At 39.3% G+C, this 26,265-nt stretch overlaps 1 protein-coding gene across 2 annotated transcripts in view; it reads right to left on the bottom strand.

The window, feature by feature from the left end:
- The window catches only part of st8sia1 (ST8 alpha-N-acetyl-neuraminide alpha-2,8-sialyltransferase 1), a 156,168-nt gene that overhangs the window by 92,424 nt on the left and 37,479 nt on the right, over positions 1-26,265 (bottom strand). For both annotated transcript variants that reach the window (XM_062983217.1, XM_062983216.1), the window contains exon 3: positions 2,246-2,355. In XM_062983217.1, coding sequence (XP_062839287.1) covers positions 2,246-2,355 — 110 coding nt within the window. The remainder of the gene's footprint in view (positions 1-2,245; positions 2,356-26,265) is intronic.

Raw genomic sequence — 26,265 nt, 5'->3', positions numbered from 1 at the left:
AAAGAAGAAATTGGCTGAGCTTCCAGATGGTGACTCAGCGAGAAGCCGGCTGCTCAGCTAAAATCCTTGGCTTCCAGACAGTGAAACAAGGATGGCATGCTGGCTGGCTGTGCGAATTCAGATAGCCCAAAAACAAGAATTACCTTCACCCCTTTCCCATGACTGTAACATGAGATTCTCAAACATGAGACTTCTGCTTTTCCTTGTGCTCATTTATTTAAAGTTGCAAGACTTATCTTCTCCATATCATTTTGTCATGAAGATTAAAATGGTGTCAAACTGCATTATTTCTACAGTGTAGATGGGCCCCAAGTCATATCATCATCTCAGGCCAAAGCAAACAGCTGTGGTGTCTTCTAGCTTCCAGGTCTTTAGTAATATCCTCTAAGTTGACTATATTTAGATATAGCTTAGCTTTATTATTATTGACTTACTCTGTGTTTTCCAGGCTGTCTGACCATGTTTCAGAAGCATTGTCTCTTATTTGAAAGCTGGGATGTAATTAAAATAAAATAAACCACCTAAGAAAGACATGCCTTAACTGCCTAATAAGGCTGATTCTGGTTATAATTGTAATGTTATAACTTCTGGGTTGCTGTGAGTTTTCCGGGTTGTATGGCCATGTTCCAGAAGATATTTCACCCACATCTATGGCAGGCATCCTCAGAGGTTGTGAGGTCTGTTGGAAACTAGGCAAGTGGGGTTAATATATCTGTGGAATGTCCAGGGTGGGAGAAAGAACTCTTGTCTGTTGGGGGCAAGGGTGAATGTTACCATTGGCCACCTTGATTAGCATTGAATAGCCTTGCAGCTTCAAAGCCTGGCTGCCTAGTGTCTGGGATAATCTTTTGTTGGGAAGTGTTAGCTGACCCTGATTATTTCCTGTCTGGAGTTGCCCTGTTTTTTGAGTGTTGGTCTTAATTTACTGTCCTGAGTTTAGAGTTTTTTAAAATACTGGTAGCCAGATTTTGTTCCATTTCATAGTTTCCTCCTTTCTGTTGAAATTGTCCACCGTATAACATGCAGCTGTGGACAAGTCTACATAGGGAACACCAAACACAGCACCCAAACACAAATCAAGGAATATGAAAGGCACTGTAGACTAACACAACAAAAGAAGTCAGCCATAGCAGAGCACCTGATGAACCAACCTGGACACAGCATATTATTTGAGAACACAGTAATGCTGGACCACTCTCATAACCATAATGTCAGAATACACAGAGAAGCCATTGAAATCCACAAGCATGTGGACAATTTAAACAGAAAGGAGGAAACCATGAAAATGAACAAAATCTGGCTACTGGTGTTTTAAAAACTATAAAATCAGGAGAGTAAATAAAGAACAACACTCTGTAAAGTGGGGAATTCCAGACATGAAACAATCAGTGCCAGCTAACACCTCCCAATAAAGGATCCCCCAGGCAGGAAGCAGCCAGAACATGACACTGAAGGGCTATTCAATGCTAATCAAGGTGGCCAATTGCAACGCTTACACCTCCCTCAAATAGACAAGAGTTCTTTCTCCCACTGTGGAAATTCCACAGATATATAAACCCCACTTGCTGAGCTTCCAACAGACCTCACAACCATTGATGCGGGTGAAACGTCAGGAAAGAATGCTTCTGGAACATGGCCATACAGCCCGGAAAACTCACAGCAACCCAGGAATTTCAGCCATGAAAGCCTTCAACAACACATTATTATTATGTTTATGTTTGTTTATACCTTGATTTTTCTCTCCACCAAGGAGATTCAAAGCGGCTTGCATATAAAGCATTTCAACACAATTTTAAAATCTACAAATATACAAACATTAAAATGGAATTAACTATCAATGGTATTCTAAAAATTCACAGTGAAAAACCATAAAATGTGTATGCATCCTAGTTTTTTTTATCTGTGAAATAGGTGTATATTCCAGTGCAATATTTAACCACAGTCCACAATGTCTGTAATCCTCTCTTGGGAAAAATGGGTTCACAAGTTCTTCATAATGAAACCAGACAAAGTAGACCTCTTCTTGTTCCTCCCAAGATTCTGTTTTTAACTAAAGCACTTCTGCTCAACGCGGATTAGTCTGTTCCTTCTAAAAAGGCCTTGGAAGAAAAGTGGAGGAATGCCTGCCAAGATTTGTCCACACTTCTATAAATCACCCCAGGACGGAAAGGAGAAACAGATACAGTTGAATAACCACAAACGAGGCAGGACTGCATTCAAGGGGAGGAGGGAAACTAAGTCTTACCGCATGACGAAGTCCGCTTGATCTATTTGTCTGCCACAGTTGCTCTTCTTCAAAATCCCACCGTTTCCGACCACAGAGCATTTTTTCAAGGGCAGCTGGAAAGGAGTTGCCTAGAAATAGAAACATTTGCAATGAAGAAGATCACATAGGCACTTCCTTTGGAAACCAGCAACACTTCACAAATTTAGCAAAAAGGGTTTGGGGAGGACAGCAGGAGAAGAAAGTGGGAAACTAGGGATGTCCAGCATATAAACACAGTAGGACTTTTTCTCCATTTGCAGAAGTAACATGGTTCACATTTTCTTTATCTGTAGCACTGAACAAACTTAACATTCAAGAAAGCCTTCTCCTGCATTCATGTGAAGGTAAAGGTTTTCCCCTGACATTAAGTCCAGTTGTGTCTGACTCTGGGGGTTGGGGCTCATCTCCATTTCTAGGCTGAAGAGCCGGCGTTGTCTGTAGACACCTCCAAGGTCATGTGGCTGGCATGACTGCACAGAGCACTGTTAACCTTCCCGCTGGATCAGTACCTATTTATCTACTCACATTTACATGTTTTTGAACTGCTAGGTTGGCAGAAGCTGGGGCTAACAGTGGGTGCTCACTCTGCTCCCCGGATTCGAACCTGCTACCTTTTGGTCTGCAAGTTCAACTGCTCAGTGCTTTAACACGCTGCGCCACCTGGACTCCCAGATAATTGGGTATGGAGATGGAAAATAATAATAATAGTACTAATAATTATTGTATTTGTTACCCACCTCTCCTTAAGGCTCAAGGTGGGTACAACACAGTTAAAAATACATAGGTAAGACATTGGACCATTAAACCACATATGTTAAAAGACATGGACCTAACATTAAACATCAAATTGCTTGCCTACATCGTAATGTGTTGTTCTTTGTTAGGAGGATTAATTCCCTTTATTACTATCTCATTCAAGGCATGAGCCAATTATCATGTCAATGTCTTTCTTGAGCATCTTGTTTCTATAGTCCCACTACAAACAGAAAATTCTTAAGCAGCTGATGTTCACATAAAGACTACAGTCAAATCTTGAGTCTTAAATTATACGCACACACTTTAAAAACGAACCCCACAATCTTATTTGCATGTGAAATCCCTTTGAAATAGATCAGGGGTTATACTGTTTGTATCTGTTTTCATTCCAGCACCATATTTTAGAAATAAGATTGGTTTAGTTAATAGTAATGGTATTCGTTTTACCATAGTAAGGATTTTTGTCTCCTATGTTCAGTATGCATTTGTTATATACAAGGCCTTCCCCTTTTGTGAGGGTTAGAGGTGCAGGATTTCTGTGAAAGTAAATCTACAAATTAAAAAATCCTGGTACAGTAGAATCTCACTTATCCAAGCCTCACTTATCCAAGTTTCTGGATTATGCAAGCCATTTTTGTAGTCAATGTTTTCAATATATCATGATATTTTGGTGCTAAATTCATAAATACAGTAATTACAACATAACATTACTGTGTATTGAACTGCTTTTTCTGTCAAATTTGTTGTAAAACATGATGTTTTGGTGCTTAATTTGTAAAATCATAACCCAATTTGATGTTTATAAGCTTTTCCTTAATCTCTCCTTATTATCCAAGATATTCTCTTATCCAAGCTTCTGCCAGCCCGTTTATCTTGGATAAGTGAGACTCTACTGTATTTGGAGTTTGGTGAAGGGCCAGCACTCTTTCACACAGAAGACAAAAGACAGCTCCCAGGATTCAACAGCATTGAGACAGTTAAAGTGGTATCAAACTGCAATAATTCCACAGTGTAGGTGCACCCCATGTTGTGGCAAGGTGAATTCACTGGAGGTAAATTTCAGTGGCACAAAGGCTTAAACCCTTGGGCTGCTGAATTGTTGCCTGGAGGTTGGCAGTTCGAATCCATGAGACAGTGTGAGCTACCATCTGTCAGCTCTAGCTCCTGCCAACCTAGCAGTTCAAAAACATGCAAATGTGAGTAGATAAATAGGTACCGCTTCAGCAGGAAAAGGCAAAGAGCAATCTTGCTGGGCACACGACCAGGAGGTGCCAACTAAAGCTCCTCAGATTGAAAACAGAGAAAGCACCTCCCCCAGAGCCAGAGATGAGCACCACCTCCAGAAGACAGAAATGAAAGAAGCCTTTGCCTTTGTTTGTGTTTTGCGTGTTTTGTTACATGTGATTGTAAAGGTACTGAATGTTTGCCTATATCTCCCCTAGGGGAGAAGGACGGAATATAAAAAGTGTATTATTATTATTATTATTATTATTATTATTATTATTATTATTATTATTATTGTCAAAGGAGTTATCTAACTTGCCAAACTTTTCCTTCTCAAATAGATTCAGCACCTTGGATAGGTCATTAAGAGTTTATATTAAAATGGCTGGCAACACAGAAAGCGTGCCATGGAAACATTACAGGAATAGAATTACAGAAGTGAAATGACTTGTCAGAAAAGGCCCCGTCTTCTGTCATTGTTTGGTTTCCTTCATGGTATGAATGGATCCTCCCACCCAAAAAAAAAGTCTTAGAATCCTGTTTTAAGATCCAGGAAAGTTGCTCAGTGAACTTTTGAAACGGAAAAATATGCAGAATCGGATTATATGTAAAAAATTCAAAACCATATACGAAGTCAAATTTACAATTGTTAATTTTAAAAAGAGAAGACAGAATTTGTATACTAATTGGAAGTAATATCTCACTTATATTTATTTAATTTAGTGTTACAGACATAGCGTTTAGTGTTTCATTGTATTCTACTTCAATCCTTCATCTTCTGTTAGTTGTACAAACATGTATACTTGTCACTCTCTCTGATTCTCTACAGTCTGATAGCTGCTCGATGATGTGTAAAATTTATGTGTTAAACAAAAACAATAATAATAGATCCAAGTAAGTCTATGTGGGGGAAAGTAGGCATTTAAATCAAATGTGGGTAAAATGCAGCTCTTGAGCTAAATAAGATCCCTAAAGGGAGGATCCTTCAACCATTCTTGAAACAAAATAAATAAATACAGTCAGAAATAGACTCATGGGCACATATTTGCAATTGGACCATGGTTCTGGAGACCAAGGTTTGATTCCCCAAGCATTGTCTTGAAAGACCATGACCAAGAAAGCCCCATGACTTGAGGGTCATCATAAGTCGGAAATGACTTGAAGGCATGCAACAACATCAACAACATCAACAACAACATCAACAACAAGTTGACTGTATAGTTGCACTGGAGGACCCAGATATGCCGAGATAAAATAATTCTCTATTCATTTGCTTGTTCTTCATAGTATCAATGTCTGGTGATAATGGACCATAAAGTCATAGAACCATAGAGTTGGATGAGACCTTGTGGGCCATCCAGTCCAACCCCCTGACAAGACGCAGGAAAATCGCATTCAAAGCACTCCCGACAGGTGGCCATCCAGCCTCTGTTTAAAAGCCTCCAAAAAAGGAGCCTCCACCACATTCCAGGGCAGAGAGTTCCACTGCTGAACAGCTCTCATAGTTAGGAAGTTCTTCCTAATGTTCAATGTCTCATGCCGGAGAACCTTGAGATTCCAAGAGCAGTGTTCTCTCAGGTTAAAAAATAGCATTCTTAAGGGGACTCTATGCCCCTAATCCCAGTGCATGTGTATAGCACTATGATTCCACTTTAATTTCTATATCATAGACCAGTGGGGAAATGCTCTGGCTGGGGAAAAAAGAGCTTGCCCTGAGACTGTCTTGTAAATCTGTGGGATTTAAAAATCTCCTAGTCTACGTTCAGACCTATTAGGCTGCATCATTCTACAATTTGCAGCAAGCCTTTTAATTATGCCCATTTCCTATGGAGACTAGCAATATTGTATGAAAACGTAAATAATATTTATAGTTTCATAATCCAGGAAGTGCAACGTTTGAAGTTTCACGTTGCTTCAGGCGGTTAAACATTAATTCTGGCACCCAAGAATGTAAACATCTTCTGGGTTCTTTAGCAACCTGCTTCCCTCGGAAAAGGTTGTGCTGGTGACTAAGAATCTCAAGTATTCTTTTTAGCTGGGTAAATTATCATCGCAATATAATTACGCTTTAACAGCTACCAGGACAATGAACATTGGCAATATTTCTGAAGGGGAAAACCCTTCATTGGTTGAGTGCTTTCTTTATGGAATGGTAGATTCAGGTACATAGAAGCTTCAATTGCATACATGCCATGGGACCTACAAATTCCTGATAAGCTTGGGTCCAGGCTACCTGATGGACCGTATCTTTCCATAAAACATCTTTGAGAGAGGTCTTTCTTTTGATACCATCACTCTCACATGTTTTTTAGCAGAAACATAACAGAAAGACTTCTCCATGGCAGCTCCAAGACCTTGGAAATGAAATTTCATATGAAATGAAATCCTTAGAAGAAACCAAATCTTCTAAGGCATTCTTCTTGACACATTCTTCCCTTTTGCTCACCTACAGATAGTCTCAGGAGAGCTCAACAGTTTGGATAGTAAACCTAATCATATAAATCAGCTTTGCCTCCCCGCCTTCCCGAGTGCACCCAACATTGGAAGGCAAGCATCCAGCTACCTTTTATTGTGTGTAGGAAGGTAGCTTCAAACGTTAAGAATTGGAAACACAGCTGCAAAACAGGCAAGCAGGACTTCTTATTATTTCCATGACAATCTGGAGTCATTGCCTTTATAGTGCTATGAACTCACAACCTGACAGTTCATTGAGTTTTGCTTTAAAACAGGGATGGAAATCTCCATGGCTGCAGAAGTCCAATCCCAAACCATTACTGGAAGTTATGTTGCATCATTTCTGGTCACACTTTTTAAAAGATGGGTGCAAAAAAGAAGGCATTTTAGAGGATTTCTGGAGTTTGGGGTGTCTTTGTTGTTAGTATACATTTTTTTGCAACCTCTGAGTGGTTTTGGTGCATAAACTACAGCAAAAAAGTGAAGAAAATTGCGGGACAGTGAGGATCCATGGGACACACTTTCCTCACCCGTGCTTTAAAGGCTAGACGTCCTCTTTGCACTACTAAATCATAGCCAGACATTAGAATAGCGAAAAAATAGCATTTTGGAAAAGATGTCTTAAGGCAGTAATTCTTTTTTTTCTGTACCTTTTCCCTGCCTTGAGATCTCAACATGGGAGCCCTGGGCACCAGAGTTCAAGAAGGATATTGACAAGCTGAAATGTTTCCTGAGACCTTGATGATCAAAAGACTAGAAAACAAGCCTTATGAAGAAGGACTGAGTGAGCTTTGTATGTATCACAGAGCTGCAAAAAGAGCACAAGAAGAGACCCAAGGGCCATTCAGTCCAATCCCATTCTCTCATGCAGGAAAAAACAATCAATGCTTTCCCAACGGATGGCTATCCAACCTCTATTTAAAAACCTCCAAAGAAGGAAAATGCACCACACTCTCAAACAGAATATTCCACTCTCAAAAGGGTTTTACTGTCAGAAAGTTCTTTGTAATGTGCAGGCAAAACCTTTTTCCCCATAGTTGGAATCCACAACTCTGTGTCTCAGTCTGGAGGGGACTGAAAATTGACACGATCACCATCTTACCCGAAGAGATGCCATGCAGAAGACAGAGCAAGCTTGTTTTCTGCAGATCCAAGGACTAGGACATGAACCAATGGATCCAAATTGGAAGAAAAGAGAATCCATCTAAATATTAGAAAGAATTACTGTAAAAGCTGTTGTTTACAGCAGAATGGATTCAGTGACTGGTGAACCTTCCAACTTCTTCTTTAAACTGGATGGGCATTTTCCAAGACTGTTTCAATTGTGTGTTCCTGAATGGCAGGAGATGTTCCTTGTAGTCCCTTCCAATTCTACGATTCTATGAATATCTCAATCAATTGATACATATTAAGTATTTGCAGTACACTGTTTCTGATTCATTTATGCCAGACATCTTTGTCTTATGACCATGACACTTCTTGAAAGGAGCTGATTCATAGGTCAATGACAAGAATATACTGTGCTACAAAGAAGAGGAAATTCGCAATGTTTAATTATAATATGTACTTTTATTTCCCTCTAAGGTAGAATAATAGAATCATGGAGTTGGAAGAGACCACATGGGCCATCTAATCCAACCCTTTGCCATGCAGGAAAAGCACAATCAAAGCACCCCTGACAGATGGCCACCCAGCCTCTGTATAAAAGCTTCCAAGGAAGGAGCTTCCATCATGTGTAACTCCAAGTGTTGTTGGACTACAACTCTCATCAGGTGGGGGATGATGGAAATATCTATCCAACAACATTGTAATGCCATATACACTTCATTCCTACTTTCAGAAATTCACACTGGTGTGTATGGTTTCTCTTCCATTCACTGCAGTTTTATCTTCACAGCAAACTAGCTCAAAAGTTGCTAAAAATGAAAAAAATATTATTTGGGGCACAAAAGAAGCAAGGGAGGGAGAGAAGAGAAAAAAAAGGGAAATATAGCAGCAATGTGTTGTCAAAGACTTTCATGGCCGGGATCACAAGGTTGTTGTATGTCTACATAGCAGCACTTTTAATGTTTACTGCCTTTTATGTTCACATGAGCTTTTATGAATATAAACCTACTTCTTCGGATGCAGCACGTCAATTTGTGAAGTAATAAGGAAAGCACTGTTAGGACTATAACTAAGTTTGAGTACACTTCCATATAATGTACCCATTTGTTAGACAAAACACAGAGATTCCATGCCAGTCCCAATAATTCAACCGAGCTACCTTGGAGTGTAGTAATTGTGTTTATTAATTTACTGAGGCCATGTGTTGTCATTAGGGCCAATCAAAGTCATTTAACTTTTCATTCATTAAGCCATGAATGGATAGAAAGGAGAAAGAGATCTACTGGTGCATGTCTGGATTATTTGCTAAGGAAGAAAGGGACATGGTGAAGCAAAAAAAAACAACAGTTCTCCTTCCCCTTTCTAAATTAGGCTCGTGAGATGGAAAAAAGCTTGGACAATGTGTGTGCCAATTGTGCCCATACTTTGAGAAGTCAGACTTGGCCATGATAGTCCATGCTCTTGCTACATCCCCAATGGACTGCTGTAATGCGCTCTACATGGGGTTGTCTTTGAAGACTGTTTGGATGCTCCAAGTGGTCCAACAGGCAGCAGCCAGGTTGCTCACTGGGGTGGCGTACAAAGAGCATACAATTCCCTGTTTTGTCAGCTCCATTGGCTGCTAGTCTGCTACCGAGTACAATTCAAAGTGCTGGCTTTAGCCTATAAAGCCCTAAACGGTTCTGGCCTAGTTTACCTGTCTGAACGTATCTGTTGTGGTTCAGTCTGATGATGAAGGGGGATTTGGGTTTCAGCAGGTTGACCAAGGAAATGTTGAAGGCCCTGAATTGTCAGAAATGCAGGCTGACCAAGGAAATGTTGAAGGCTCTGAATTGTTAGAAAGGCTGCAGGCTAGCAGGAAAGCTGAAATTAGTGATAAGGCTGACCTTTCACAGGATTTTGAACACCAACAAAGTCCAGGTGGCTTTGGCAGCAAGCCAGAGGAGTCTTCCTTAGATTGAGATACAAGGTTAAGGGTTCATCATCCCAGGCGTTCTCTAAGAATAGCTGGGAAATGTGTGGGAACTCAAGGACAGAGAAATGCTTTCTTAGCCTGTGAGCATGGTTAAATAGAGAGAAACAGGGAAAGATTTCAGATGAAGCAACGTTGGTTTTGGAAGCTAAACTCCTGCCTTGTCTCTGCTCATGGAAAAGGTTTCTTGTTTTTGTTCATGCTTAGTTCCTGGGTTTTGGATTGTATTTTGGAATTCACGCTGCCTTGTTTTTCAGGACTGAGTTGCTATATTCTACAGAGACTTTGAACTATATTCTGCAGATTGCCTTTACAATTGGATTGCTGCTTTCTTTATTGCTTTTTATTAAGACTTTGCTATCTTTTATCAATAAACTGTAAAAACCAAGTTTGCTGTGGTGGAGTGTGTGTTAAGAGCAAGGTGAACCAGCACTGAGGTACAACAGTATCTCCCTCTATGAATCATCATGGAGATTAAGATCTTCTTTGAAGGCCCTGCTCTCAGTCCCACCTCCTTCACGGGCGTAGTTGGTGGGGACAAGAGACAAGGCCTTCTCAGTTGTGGCTCCTTGGCTATGGAACTCCCTCCTGAGTGTTATTCAATCAGCTCCTTCCCTTCTAGCCTTCAGAAAGAAAGTTAAAACATGGCTATGGGACCAAGCTTTTGGAGAATAACTGCAATGCAATAAATGAACATAGAATCTGTGCAATGACAATTTGGAATAAACTTTGGATTGTGTTATTTTAATAATTGATGCAACTGTTTTTATTAGTTTTAATTCTGTTTTTAATGTAGATGTTTTTACCAATTGTATGCTTTTAATGGCATTGAATTGCCGATATGTGAAGCTGCTCTGAGTCCGCCTCGGGGTTGAGAAGAACGGGGTACAAATATGGTAAATAAATAATAAATAAATGTTCTGTGTGGTTAGCAGGACTGTGAGCTCAGGAATGGAAATGAAAGATATTCTTGGTTAAAACACAAGCTTAATTCTAAGATGCCACTTCCTATTCCATCCTTTGCTTGAAGTCACTCTTTTGTATTTGGCCACAGCTGGGGTTCTATTTAAAACCCTTGGGGTTCTATCTTTTAAAAAAGGTTAAAATAGGTCAAACAAAGTTGAATTCCACATATTTTGGACTACACCTCCCATAGTTCTTTTCTACTGACCACCCTTATTGGAACTGATGGGAATTGTAGGCCAAAACATAGGGAGTTTTTTTTTGCAGATTGTAGATGATAAATGGAAGTTCCTGTGAGCTCAGAGTCACCCTGCAGAACAATGACACACCACTCAGCTTTGCAGAACAAATAACCAGGAACTTTACTGATTCCAAGAGATCAACAGAACAATTGTATTTACAATAGTCCCTCTGGCTGCTTACAGAAATCAGTAGTCACAAGCAGTCCTTTCTCAGTCCATAAATCTGCTTCAGTGAGGAATTCTTCAACCTCCTTTCCCAGCATCAAAACAAGGCCTCAGAAATAGCAAGGCCTCTCTGAGTAGACAGCCATCTTGTCTCCAGGCAGTACTCAGTCAGCTTACACACAAACACACACACACACAGATCTCAAACCTGTTCAAACCGGTTCTCCATCAGCAGAACAGAAAAAGTATCAAATCAAATTCCCGGCTCTTTGCAAGCTCAGCCAATCGGCTTCATGCATTTAATTTTCCAGTTAACACACACATCACAGTGTGTTTGCAAACCATAACAGGTTTTTCCTATCTGCTTAATCAAATATTGGCACTGGGCCTTCAAATAGAGGCTATAAACTAGGCATGGGCAATCTTCGACCCTCCGGGTGTTTTGAGTTGAAGTCCAAAACACCTGGAGGGCTGAAGTTTGCCCATGCTTGCTATAAACCAATGAAAGACAACAGGACTGGCCTTGAGTCCCTATACTGGGAAAAAAGAGGGCTAGGAATAAACTGAATAATAATGGCAACAAGACTTCTAAACATTATTTTATTGTTTTAAATTGATCAAGATGTTATTGTATACCTCCCTCAGATCCTGAGATACAGAATGTGATTCAAATGTTTAACCAACTAAATAAATAAATATGTGGTCTGCTTTATCACTTATGCTACATTTATATGGCAAGGATAAACCCTTTATGAGATGCTTGCATCCTGGGAATTGGATGCCACAAAAGCATCAAAGAAAGATTTGTATCTTCATACACCGATCCATTTATGAATTCCCAGTGTTCCAGATATACTTTAACATTATTACCATATGATTCATAGAAATGTAGGACTGAACGGTAGGAATATGTTTTAGACTCTGTTTTAAACAAGTGTGTGATGTTGGCCATCAAACTCTATAGCCTATGACTAATTGAAATGATGTTGGAGTGATATTCTATCATAATAAAAGAGGAAGCCGGTGCCATTATGTGTGTTTTTATTCTCCAATCTGTAAAAATGATTTATAGGCGCCAAATATGTCCTATCTAAATGCCCCCCAATGCGTCATGTGGCATATATGGATTCTCTTATTTTATCTCTAGACCAAAACTACTCAAATACATTATCTTTGTCCTGACAAAAGATTTGTGGAAGTTGCAACTAAAGTGAGAGATTATTTACACATGATGATAACCAAAGGAAAGCTGCTGGGAAAAGCCACAAACTTAGTCATGTTGAATGAATTGCCTGTCCCAGGATGGTTCTCAATGGGCAAAGAAGTCTAAAGAAGTTGGACTTTTTAGTCTTGTTTTTGAGTTACCTAGAGTCCCAGATGTGGAACAAATGTGGGATAAAATGAAATAAAATGTGGGTTTCCAACTTCATTTATGTTTATGAAACAATCCCTGTTGGAAATAAATGGGTCTTGGCTTCAAAGAGATCCTTCAATCCTTTCAAAAAAATCACATCATGGATTATCTCACTGCATGTAGAGTTCCCATGATAATGCCAACTTGGAGGTGTCCAAATGTCTGAGATTAGCCCTTATCACGCAATAGAAACAAGCACAGGAGAAGGTGAAGGTGTACAAATATGCTTAACTTGTTAAGTTGCTAACCTTATTCACCTATATTTTGGGAAATTTACTTTTTTGGATTACAATTTCCAGCATCCTTAATCAGCATGGTTCCTAATGTCTTTTCCAAGCTGTGCTAGATTATTACCATGAACGTATATTCCTCAAATAGGTAAATAGCATCATTCATTCACAAGGGTAAGGTATAAGAAGGGTCAAGCTAACTCCATGTTTTGCAAAAGCACAAAAAGAGAGGAGGGGAAACTGCCTAATGAGGACATGCCAATTTAGATCATAGGGAGAATTAGTCTTGCGACAAGACCTTTTTGATCATGCAGAAAACATCTGATGTTTCCACGGGTTGTCTTGCATCTTAAAAATGTGCTAACCATGACAAAATTGTCCTGCTCAATTAAGAGGAAGGTTAAAGGGGAAGGTGTTTATTAGTTTGGAAGGCGTTTATGAGTTTAAGTGGTCTGTTTATTTTTCCTTGTATCTTTGGCCCTGTTTCAGAAGAACGGCAGCAGCTTCACTGCCTGTAAAACTCCTACTACACTAGTGATCAGTCAGTAGTGCAACACCGAACTAAGTGAATGCTAGCAGATCTTATCTTGTACTAAACAACTTCCATATCTGCAGGGAAGACATTTCTGAACTTACTGTGGAACCAGAAAAATATGGATACTAGTGGAACATATGAACATACCATACCATAGAGTCAGCCTGGAGAAAATTCCTAAAAAGGGATCAACTCCAGAAATTTGCTATTTCCCCAAATATGACTCTATAATAACTTCTGGTGGAAGCATACCATATAATCTCCTAGAACAGTGGTTCTCAACCTGTGGGTCCCCAGATGTTTTGGCCTTCAACTCCCAGAAATCCTAACCGTTGGTAAACTGGCTGGGATTTCTGTGAGTTGTAGTCCAAAACACCTGGGGATCCACAGGTTGAGAACCACTTCTCTAGAAGACCTAGAAAATTCCTAAAAAGGATATGTTTTGTCAAATGTAGGCAGGTGAAACTGGAAAATACTGATCCTATGGGTACAGGGGGCACATATATTGGGTGGTGAATCTGTATTGGATTTTAAATTGAACTAAAGAAGCTCTCCAAGGTGCTGAACCCTATCCTCAAATTGATTCAGTAACTTTGAAAACAAAAGTTTGAACAGATGCACCACACCATTGAGACTGATTTACACTTTAATTCAGTAAACAATATTAGCAGCTAGGTGTCATTTTTCATCATGCCAAATATACCAGCCACTTGACAACAGTGGTTCATCTTACTTGCACCCCTTGGAATTATCTGACCTCTTGAGCAGTCACAAACGATTGTTAAATGTCACAGTGACATGACCTGTACATTGCAATTTTGGGCTCTGAAAATAACACTTACTGCTGTGGATTTCCACCAGTCAAATCTGCAAAAGTCCAGCCCATAAGTCTGAAGGGTCGCCTGTATTTTCTTTGAAGAAACCAGTAACTCTTTAGATCCTAGATTGTTCTTCTCTACCCAATAATTTTGACTGTGGTGTCTGGATCCCTTAAGGAAACCTATTTTGCATCTGAGCAAAGCTTATTGAGAACCTGTTGGAGGGGGTCAGGAGAGGAGCTATGCATTTCTGACTGGCTGGTTGTCAAAAAGCAATCCACACTTTCTTACTGATTCTACTTCTATTCAATCTCTTATCTGCAATTTGTGGCTGGTGACAAGCTATCACACAAAATAATGTTCATGGCAGCTTTTTTCACTCCTTTCCTAGCACCAGCACCGTTGTCAGAGAAAGCAGGAAGAAAGTAAAACTAATGTGTAGCTAACATCCAGATTTATCTATGTGGTATTTCTTTCCCCCTACTGATTCAGATTGCTTGCTATAGTATTGGTGTTTTAATTTCTAATGTGAAGAACATTCAAGTATGATATTTTCTCTGTGAAGTAACTGTCTGGGATGGCATTATTGCTGGATCTTGACTCATACGGCAAACACTTCCCAGCTCAATTTGACCCCTGAGCTATCACTCACCAGTCATCGCTGTACACTTGAAGCCAGAGAGTCTGTGCTTAAAAAAACTTCCGATAATCACTTTGCTACTTGTTACCACTTAGGTCGAAGTGAGTGCCAGCCAAAAATCAATGTTCAAACGCAGCTGCAACAAACATTCTCCCTTGCTGTTTGAGACAACACAAAATCCAACTCGCACTTTTGAAATGGTGCTAGACAGTGAATGATAATGCACTGTGGGGTTGTCATTGGTTTTCCGAAACAGGCATCCACAAAAGAGTGTGTTGATATTTTAGACACAGTTCTTTGCCATTCAACTCCCACATACTAACAGTGGGTGTAATGCTGCCTGACCACAGTGAATATATCTGGACTCACCTGATTTCTCAAACAAAATAGAGTCAGACCTGGTTAATAAACATTAACTCTCCCTTATCCAAAATGTTTGAGACCAGAAATTGTAATTTTCCCCCCAGATTTTAGAATACAAGTAGCATAGAATATACTGTATTTGCAAAGCTAGAGAGGGAGGGGAAGAGGGAGAGGGAGGGAGAGGGTGTTGGGTTATCTAGCAATCATGCATGCATTTTCAATGTGGGATGGTTTATGTAGTTAGTTTTGTTTGTGGCTTAGTAACCTGAATCCAAAGCTGCATTCCAGAGTTGATGGCACCAATTTAGGGGTTTTGCATGTGATGTGGGAAATGGGAGTATACTTCCTGGAGACATACAGGAAGTTACATATGCCTTTAGAATTTGGGGCATAAAAGGGGAGACTTTCTTTTGTTCTCTCTTTTCCTGCCTCTTCATGTTTTTTGTGATCTTTGTGCTCTTCTTGATCCTCTTGATCCTGCCATGCTGATGTTACTTCTTGTTAAGAGATATGTAGTATCCTGAACTGTAATCTTTTGCAACTAAGATGTTTTTGCCTGTATGACCATCATCATACAGGATTGTGAGTAAATATATTTTTACTATTTTACTTTTGATGTCTCTGATGCTTATTTTATGCACATGACTCTTTAAAGGGAAAGGAAGGCTGGCTATTTTGCTTTTATCTCACCTCTGCTCACATAAACCCCTAGACTTCTGTATTTTTTGTTACTCTGCGCCAATATCTAACCATATTGGTATCATAATCCTAACAGGTTATGAATATATTCCTAATAGAGGGAGAGGGAGGGAGAGGGAGAGAGAAAAAGAGAGGGAGAGGGAGAGGGAAGCATGGAGCAGCATGGATTCATGCCAAGCACTGTACTTGGATTCTCACCAATTCACCAGTCCTTGCTCTCTCTCCAGTCTCACATCCCATTCCCAACCAAGCACTGAAGGAACAAAATGTGAGGCTGGAAAGAGACTTGGAATTTGTGAAATGGTAAGATCCAAATGCGGAGCCCCGGTGGCGAAGTGTGTTAAAGCACTGAGCTGCTGAACTTGCAGACCAAAAGGTCCCAGGTTCAAATCCTGGGAGCAGAATGAGCGCCCGCTGGTAGCTCCAGCTTCTGCCAACCTAGCAGTTCGAAAACATGCAAATGTGAGTAGATCAATAGGTACCGCTCCGGCAGGAAGGTAACAGCACTCCATGCAGTCATGCCAGCCACATGACCTTGGAGGTGTCTACGGACAATGCTGGCTCTTCAGCTTAGAAATGGAGATGAGCACCAACCCCCAGAGTCAGACATGACTGGACTTAACGTCAGGGGAAACCTTTACCTTACTAAGATCCAAATGCAGTGCTCACACAAATCCATAGGTACCTATTGATCTATTCACATTTGCATGTTTTTGAACTGCTAGGTTGGCAGAAGCTGGGGCAAACAGCAGGAGCTCACCCCACTCGCCAGATTCAAACTGCATACCTATTGGTCAGCAAGTTCAACAGCTCAGTGGTTTAGCCCATTGCCCCACTGTGGGCTCCCATAACTTCTACAAATTCACAGATAGTCACATCTTTCTCCAGCCTCACATCCCTCTGCAGCATCAGGTTTCATTTGTGTTGTGTATGAGACATGAGGGTGGAAGAGAACTAAGGATCTATGAAATGATAAGAGACCAAACACAGTCTTCAGTGTAAATCCATGCCTTCTGCCAATGTACAGATCATTACGTCTCTCTCCAGCCTCATGTTTCTTTGTAGCCTTGGTTCTCATCTGTTCAGTACTTGTGTTGTGTGTGAAACATGAGGTTGGAAAGAGACTGAGGATTTGTGAAATGGTGAGAATCCAAACACAGTGCTCAATGTAAATCCATGCCTTCTGTCAACTCACAGATCATCACAACTCTCTTCAGTGTCACTTCTCTGCAGTGTCGGGGCTCATTTGTTCATGCTTGTGTTATATATGACAGGTGAGGCTGGAAAGAGACTGAGGATCTGAGAAACTGGGACAAAATACTAGTGCTGTATAGGAGGTATCTGGAATGACAACAAATGTGTGCTTCTGCCTTGCAAATACACAAGGTGGAGGAACAGCCTTGAAAATGGACACAAAAAGTTTCAGACTTTGGAGAATTTCAGATAAGAGAGGCTCAGCCTGTATTTGTGTACAAAATCATCTTCAGGTTGGATTAGGAAAAACTTCTGTTTTAAATCCTGAAGAGATGCTATCAATTAGAGTTGACAAGACTGGGTTTAATACACCAAGGATCCAATCCAGTATAAGGATGCTTTTATGCTGCTACGTAATCTATGAAACACAGGTAGGATAATCATACAAAACGAAGAAGTGAAAGGAAACACAATACAGTAGAGTCTCACTTATCCAACATAAACGGGCCGGCAGAACATTGGATAAGCGAATATGTTGGATAATAAGGAGGGATTAAGGAAAAGACTATTAAACATAAAATTAGGTTATGATTTTACAAATTAAGCACCAAAACATCATGTTATACAACAAATTTGACAGAAAAAGTAGTTCAATACGTAGTAATGTTATGTTGTAATTACTGTATTTACAAATTTAGCACCAAAATATAACGATATATTGAAAACATTGACTACAAAATGCGTTGGATAATCCAGAACGTTGGATAAGCAAGTGTTGGATAAGTGAGACTCTACTGTAATATAATGAACATAATTATACACAAAATAATAGAATCATTAACTAAAATGACCAAAGTCCCTAAGTAAATAATGTAATTAAAGTTCATGTGGTGGTCATCAGACAATTACATCATAAAATTGAAATCTTGCAATATATACCAGATTTCTAAGGCACAGATCTCAGCACAATGATTAAAGGTACAAAGTTTAAAGATTATCAGACAATAGTTTTCTAATCGTTGTCATTTGCACCATGAAATGTAATCCTTAAATTCATGTTACAATAGCCACCTTCACTTTCTGCCATCTAACAACTTTTACTGATATGCTGACAAATGAAAAGAGGAATAGGAGAAGCGCAGATCAAATATTTGCAGGGATACTCCCTCCTCGTCATTCACAGTTTCGGCATATTTACACACCAAAGTATCTAACTCTCAGCAAGCTGCTTCCAGTACTCACTGCTTTGAAGGTAACAAAAAAAAGGATAATGTATCAGAGTTTCACAACTATCACTTAAAGTACTCTTCCGAGAAGGAAAGCATGCTTTAAAAACTGAAGTACTATGCATTCTTATATCCTGATCCTATACATAGTCATTCAAAATCAAACCAAACTAAGCTCAATTGAATTTAACCATTCTCTAGCAAATATGCATACGACTACAGTTGTATTTGGGAGCAATGATGTTGAACTCAGTAACAACTGAATAATTGCAGCACCAAAATCAAATTCTTTCAGGCTGATCCCATGCCTGTTACTCAGAAACAAACCTCTCCACCTTTAATGAAGGTTATTCTTGGCTTCTAAAAATCTATTAGGAGACTCTGCAGCAAAATGAAAGGAACAAGAGGTCTTCTAGCACCTTTATGACCATGTTATTTCAATTTGAAGATTCAAGGCCACTTCGTTTGCATGCTATGGAGTTGTTGCAGGAGGATCACTATGGCTCTGGGCAAAATTTCTATCTGAGCAAACATACCATATATACTCGAGTATAAGCCGACCTAATTTTATCATTAAAAAACCTGGGAAAACATTGACTCCAGTATAAGTCGAGGGTGGTAAATTTCAGAAATAAAAATAGATACCAATAAAATTACATTAATTGAGGCATCAGTAGATCAAATGTTTTTGAATATTTACATAAAGCTCAAATTTAAGATAGGACTGTCCAACTCTGATCAAATCATGATTCTCATCTTCTTCAATGTAAATGTGCTTATGTATCCTTTTAATAATAATAAAGTAAAATAATACCTGTAATAATAATAATAAAAAAACCTTTATTTATACCCTGCCACCATCTCCCCGTGGGGACTCGGGGCGGCTCACAATGTTACAAAAGTAACAGCGCCAATACACCAACAATATACACAGTTTAAAACACAAGAAGATAATAAAACAGAAGTTAAAACAAAGGTTTAATAATAATAATAATAATAAATACAGGAAAATAATACATGTAATAATAAATGCAATAATAATAATAATAATAATAATATCAGAGTGAAATAATAAATGTATTATTAATAATAATAAAAATAGAGTAAAATAAATGTAATAGTAGCAATAATAATAGAGAAAAATAATAAATGTAATAATACCAATAATAATAGAGAAAAATAATAAATGTAATAATATTAATAATAATAGAAAAAAATAAATGTAATAATACCAACAATAATAGAGAAAAATAATAAATGTAATAATACCAATAATAATAGAGAAAAATAATAAATGTATCATATATTCTGACCCAAATATAAGCCAACCAGGACCCCCACCTGAGTGTAAGCCGAGGGGGGCTTTTTCAGTCTTAAAAAGAGGGCTGAAAAACTAGGCTAATACTCGAGTATATACAGTAAATGAAAAAGAAATGCCAATTTGCATGATATCTGTCTGATTTTTTTAGCACATATATGACATCGCCATAGTTTTGTCTCAAAAATCTTCCCTTGGTCAAACCCTAATCAGCAAACTGACCATGATTCAGTTTGGAGATAAGTTTCGAGAACAGGAACTATTCTGTCACCATTGATTAAATTCTGAAGTAGAGAGTGAAACAAACAGCCAATAGGAAAACAGTGTGAAACACATAAAAATAATCTGTACCATCAATTTTAGCTATTTTGTGTAAACAGTCTTGTATACCAATTTGGAGAGAAATGGATAGGGATGATGACTGATGATGATTGGATACATAATTTGCAAAGAATGTTGCATGAGACTTCCAACATGGTATGCATCTACACTGGAGAATTAATGCAGTTTGAAACCACTTCAATTGCCATGCTGAATGCTTTGGAATCCTGTGATTTGTAGCTGCCCAAGTTCTTTATCCTTCTCTGCTAAAAAGTGCTGATACCTCATTACACTACAACTCCCATGATCCCACAGCACTGAGCCATGGCAGTGAAAACGGTGTTGGGCTTAGCACAGTGGGCTAAACCGCTAACTGCAGAAAAATTCTGCCAATCGAAAGGTTGGCAATTTGAGCCTGTGTCGGGTGAGCACCCGCTGTTAGTCCCAGCTCCCTGCCCACCTAGCAGATCGAAAGAAGTACGAGTAGATAAATAGGTACCGCTTTTAGCGGAAAGGTAATAAAAGCGACCTTAAGGACATCAATCAGGAGGACGTCTAAGGACAACAAAGCTCCTCGGCATGGAAGCTAGAGCGACAGTACCCTCCATGGCCGAAGTTGAGCACAGCCTCCAAGGTGCTGGAGATAAGATGGGAAATGCCTTTACCTTTGTCTGTGTATTGTCTGTCCTTGTTAACTGTATAATGGCATTGAATGCTTGACGCATGTGTGTTCTGTAATCCACCCTGTCGTCCCCTTGGGGAGACTGAGCGGAATATAAATCAAGTATATTATTATTATTATTATTATTATTATTATTATTATTATTATTATTATTATTTTATTATGACACAGCAAACAAGACAGATATGCTGGATTTTGTATCACAAAATCACAAGTCGAACACTTCCCAAGTGTCTAGGACTGTGTGATGTATTTTTGGGTGATACACCCAGATCCCAGTAGGGTGGCCTTTTGCAGTTGGCAGATCGTGATTTTGTCAATGTCTATTGTTTCCAAATGCTGGCTGAGATCTTTTAGCACGGCACCCAATGTGCCAATCACCACTGGGACCACCTGTACTGGTTTCTGCCAGAGACTCTGAAGTTCAATCTTAAGGTCCTGATAGCGGCTGAGTTTTTCCTGTTGTTTTTCGTCAATGCGACTGTCACCTGGGATGGCAACATCAATGATCCAAACCTTTTTCCTTTCCACAACTGTGATGTCTCATGTGTTGTGTTCCAGAACTTTGTCAGTCTGGATTCAGAAGTCCCACAGTATCTTTGCGTGCTCATTTTCCAATACTTTTGCACATCTAAGAAATCTCACAAAATTTTGCATCTGATGTACATGGATGACCTGAAGCTGAATGGGAAAACGGAAACTGAAATGCAGTCTCTGACTAACACTGTCCAAATTTTTAGCACTGGAGTTTGGTTTGGACAAATGTTTGACAGTGGCACTGAAGAAGGGAAAAATTATTATTATTATTATTATTATTATTATTATTATTATTATTATTATATTGTATGACACAGCAAGCATGATAGATATGCTGGATTTCGTATCACAAAATCACAAGTCGAACACTTCCCAAGTGTCTAGGACTTTGTGATGTATTTTCGGATGATGTGCGCAGATCCCAAAAGGGTGGCCTTTTGCAGTTGGCAGATCGTGATTTTGTCAATGTTTATTGTTTCCAAATGCCAGCTGATTGCCAAAAAGATGATGATTAGTGTTGAATTTTTTTTTTACTGAGCAATTTTGTTCTGCAACTTCCTATTACCTTTTATTTATTCTCTTAATCAGGAATGCATGTTTTTATATACAAAAAAATGGTCCTAAATGGAAACAAAAAGGCACATGCAACAAATATGTCACTGAATCAAAAACAGGATGTGGTGTCTGCAGCCTAATCTGCACAAATGAAGGCTGCCAGTTGATCTTCCTGTCCCCTTGAGCAAAGCTGTCTCTTTTCAGACATATTTCTCTCCTCCCTTATACTTTTCGGTTAATATCTCCCTGCCCCAGTCACATTTCAAAAGGCCAAGTGTCAGTTTAAGGATTTGCGTAACAGGAAAAGAAAATGTCACTCAACAAACACATTGTGGTTGAGAGACATTCACAGAAACATCCCCCAAAATGCACGATAATTGAACAGGTTTATTTTGACACATTTATGTCATATTTGGAGGTAGAAAGTGTCATTCAAGCCTTTGCCATCTCAAGGCTAGATTACTACTGTCAATACTCTATATAAGCCTGCCCTGAATGACTGCCTAGAAGCTGAGGATAGAAAGGAACTGTCCTTGGTTACTTTTGCTTTAAATACAGCCTTCTTGAATCCCACTCTGGAGAAAAGGGATATATAAATAACATGACTGACTGATTAGTTGATTGATAAACATCGTAAACAAATAACGGCACGCTGAGAAAATATAATTATCAGGCCCTGGAGTTGAGAGAACAATATGAATTTGCAAGCTCAGAAAGAAACAATTTATCAGTGAGATAGTGATAGAGAATTATTTATCCAGAAAGACATATTGCTCTGATTACATCAACGGAGCCATAATCTCTTTTTACAGTTTGGCCACAAATCTCACTGAGTATTTCAAAGCATGACTTATTTTTAGAAGTTACTGAAAGCTTCCCACAGATTCAGAAAGGGAATTCACCATCCCTCAGAAAATGAGGCGTTAAGAGGTGCCATTCTTTCTCTTAAACTTATGATGTGCTTAAATCTGTTTTTTAAAAGAGGTTTTAAACATGAAGAGATCCAACAAACAAACAAACAATGTGGGATAATAATCTAGGCTAGACATACATTGTTCTTGTTCTGCTGTTACTATTTACTATTATGGAAAGAAGGAAAGGAAGAGGAGAAAGAGGACTAACTGGTTTTTATTTTAGCATGAGATTTCATGGATATAAACCCATTTCTTCAGATGCAATACAAAGTGATCTGTCTGCATCTGAAGAAGTGGATTATATCCACTAAACCTCATGCTAAAATAAAAACCAATTACATGCAGTCCCCAAGTTACAAGCAAGATAGGTTCTGTAGGTTTGTTCTTAAGTTGAATTTGTATGTAAGTCGGAACGGCTTCATTTTTTAAGTGTAATTCCAGCCCCCCCCCCCCCCCCCACACACACATATATAAATATACACAAACATACACACCTCTTTATTATAATATACACATAGGCAAGCTTTGGATAGCATAGGGAGGGTTAATACCCTTGTGGTATTTGTTTTGCTGTCTATGTCCCAGTTCAGAAGATTTCACCTCACTCTCTGTCTCTTCTGAAACATTTGGCTTATTGTGGAAGCAGGCATTGGTGATATGTTTCAATGGAGACACCTTTTCCCCATGATAATAACTCTTTCAGAAGTGAATTTCTCTTCTGAGGGGTAGCTTTCTCTTATTTCCTGTTGTCTCACCCCCATTCTTAACTATGAGTTGGATATAAGTCAGATTCTGTAACTCGGGGACTGCCTGTAGTCTTAAATGTGCGGCCACATTCCTTTTTTCCCCGCCTCCCTCTTCCTTCTTTTTACACTACAAAAGTAACATGCCTATGTCTTTGAAAATTATGAAAAAAAAACGTGAATGGCAAGAGTAAAATTACAAACCCAAACAATGTGTGCTAATGGACCCCCTATTGATACTGTCAGCTTCTGCAGGAAGAAATGAAAAATTAATGCATGGAGATCTACTCCTCCATTAGCCTTGTCACACTCAACTCCTGAAATGATTCCATCAGTGTTGCCTTTGAAAAATCCTGCAAATCTCTTTGGAAGACAGACGGACAAATGTCAGCATGTTGGAAAAAGCAAAGACTACTAGCATTGAAGCAATGCTCCTCCGCCATCCACTACGCTGGACTGGCTACGTTGTCCAAATACCCGATCACCATCTCTCAAAGCAGTTACTATACTCCCAACTCAAGAACAGAAGGAGGAATGTTAGTGGTCAGGAAAAGAAATTTAAAGATGGGCTTAAAGCTAACCTTAAAAACTGTGGCATAGACACTGAAAACTGGGAAGCCCTGGCCACTGAGCACTCTAGCTGGAGGTCAGCTGTGACCAGCAGTGCTGTGGAATTTGGAGAGGCACGAATGGAGGGCAAAAGGGAGAAACATGACAAGAGGAAGACACATCAAGCCAACCCTGAAACCAATGTCCTCACTGTGGAAGAACATGTAGGTCAAGAATAGGCTCCACAGTCACCTATGTATCCACTGCCAAGACACTACATTCAGAAGGCCATCATACTCAAACAATGAGAGATCATCTAAGTAAGTATTGGGTAGTCACATGTTTCTAGCAGACAGTGTAATTCAATATATATTAAGAGGACGAGTTCAAAATTAGCGTGTTTAGCCATTTTGGACAAAACATGAGTAATGTGGCTTAAGCCTGTTTTTTAACTACATTTTAATATCGAAATAAAATCAAATCTCACTCCGGTACTGTTTCAAGTAATGTTGTGAAAACACATATTTTTGCAAATAGAATCAAATTTCAACCCAGTATTAGTTTAAATTAAGTTGCAAAGAGACTAATGCATTTAAAGATTTTCTTCTTACATAATGGGCTGGACTTCTGCTGAGCATTATTCATAGTCTGAGCAGCCGGACCAAACATGATTGATTTTATAGCATTTAACTCTGACATAAGCGACAGAATTTGCCAGGACAGTGGCTGAAAAAGTGCTGGAGGCCTGTTCCTTCTTCAGCCATAAATTATGCAAGATGATTTCTGGGAATTTTCTTAGATAAATCTTATTAGGACTGGCACTGCACTTTGGGGCATGTCTACCCAGAAGTAAGTCTAGGGTGGCTATTTATGCATCAAAAGGAAATGCATTCAAAAGTTAAAAAAGGGCAAAAGAGGATACTGATTTGCATAACATCTCCGCATGCTGGCTGTATGGCCATGTTCCAGAAGCATGCTCTCCTGACGTTTCACCCATATCTATGGCAGCAATTGCAATACAGAAATACAATGCTTCTTCTATAGTGGGGAAAACAATAACTCTTGTTTACTCTTGCTGATGGGTACCTTCAAAGCCTTTCCCTGCTCTATTTTTCTTAGGGCTCTTCCTCCCCCTCCACCCCAACTTTCCAGTGCATCAGAAGCTGTCTTCTGGGGGGGCTGGGATGGGAAGGTGGGGGTGCCATCCCACTCCTTTGGGGTCTTAGAGCCTGAAGAACTGGATGGTAATGGGGATTGACCCCCCGGGATCATGGAACCCAGTCCAGGGAGTCAAAACCCACAGGCCCATACCTGGAAGATCTGGACCTTACATTAAGGTCCAGATCTTTCCCGGTGCCAGATTAATCCAGAGTAAATTGGGAAATCCCAGTTTACTCCGGATTAATTCGGGTTTACCTGATGCGTCGTTTGGATGGCTTAGGTAAACCCACGAACCATCACAGGTTTTTGGGCTTGTGTGGAAGGTCCCAAAGGATGTATCTACATTGCCCTTTATCCCAGGATTTGATCCCAGGTTTATCTGCTTTGAACTGGATGATATGAGTTTTCACTGTCAGATAATCTGGAAGTGGATACTCATATAATCCAGTTCAAAGCAGATAATCTGGAATCGGATCCTGGGATATAAGGATATAGGGCAGTGTAGATCCAGTCTAAGTCTGCAGGATCTAAGCAGGACATGTTGCAGAACTTAAGTAGGAATCAAGTTGACAGCAGTTAACCAAAAGAACTACAATTCAGTATTTATTACAATTCAAATTGTTATATTTCAGTATGGGATCACGGTTTGAGCATTGGGTATGATCCTACAGAGCTGAGGGGTTTGAATCCATGCTCACCTATGGAAACCCAATGTGTTACCTTGGGCAAGTCACACTTGGACTCCATTTACACTGCCATATACAGTAGAGTCTCACTTATCGAACATAAATAGGCCGGCAGAACATTGGATAAGCAAATATGTTGGATAATAAGGGCGGATTAAGGAAAAGCCTATTAAACATCAAATTACATTATGATTTTACAAATTAAGCCCCAAAACATCATGTTTTACAACAAATTTGACAGAAAAAGCAGTTCAATACACAGCAATGTTATGTAGTAATGACTATACTTACAAATTTAGCACCAAAACATCACAATGTATTGAAAAGATTGACTACAAAAACATTGACTACTAAAAGGCAGACTGCATTGGATAATCCAGAACATTGGATAAGCAAATGTTGGATAAGTGAGACGCTACTGTAATCCAGTTTAAACTGCATAATGGTCAGTGTAGACATGTACATATGCAGATTGAACCACACTGAACTGGATTATATGAGTCTACAATGCCATCTAATCTAGTTCAAAGG

The sequence above is a fragment of the Anolis carolinensis genome, chromosome 5 (genome assembly GCF_035594765.1).
Source record: "Anolis carolinensis isolate JA03-04 chromosome 5, rAnoCar3.1.pri, whole genome shotgun sequence".
In the NCBI taxonomy this organism is placed as follows: domain Eukaryota; kingdom Metazoa; phylum Chordata; class Lepidosauria; order Squamata; family Dactyloidae; genus Anolis; species Anolis carolinensis.
The sequence above is the reverse complement of the archived record's forward strand: the minus strand, read 5'-3'. Positions and strand labels throughout refer to the sequence as shown.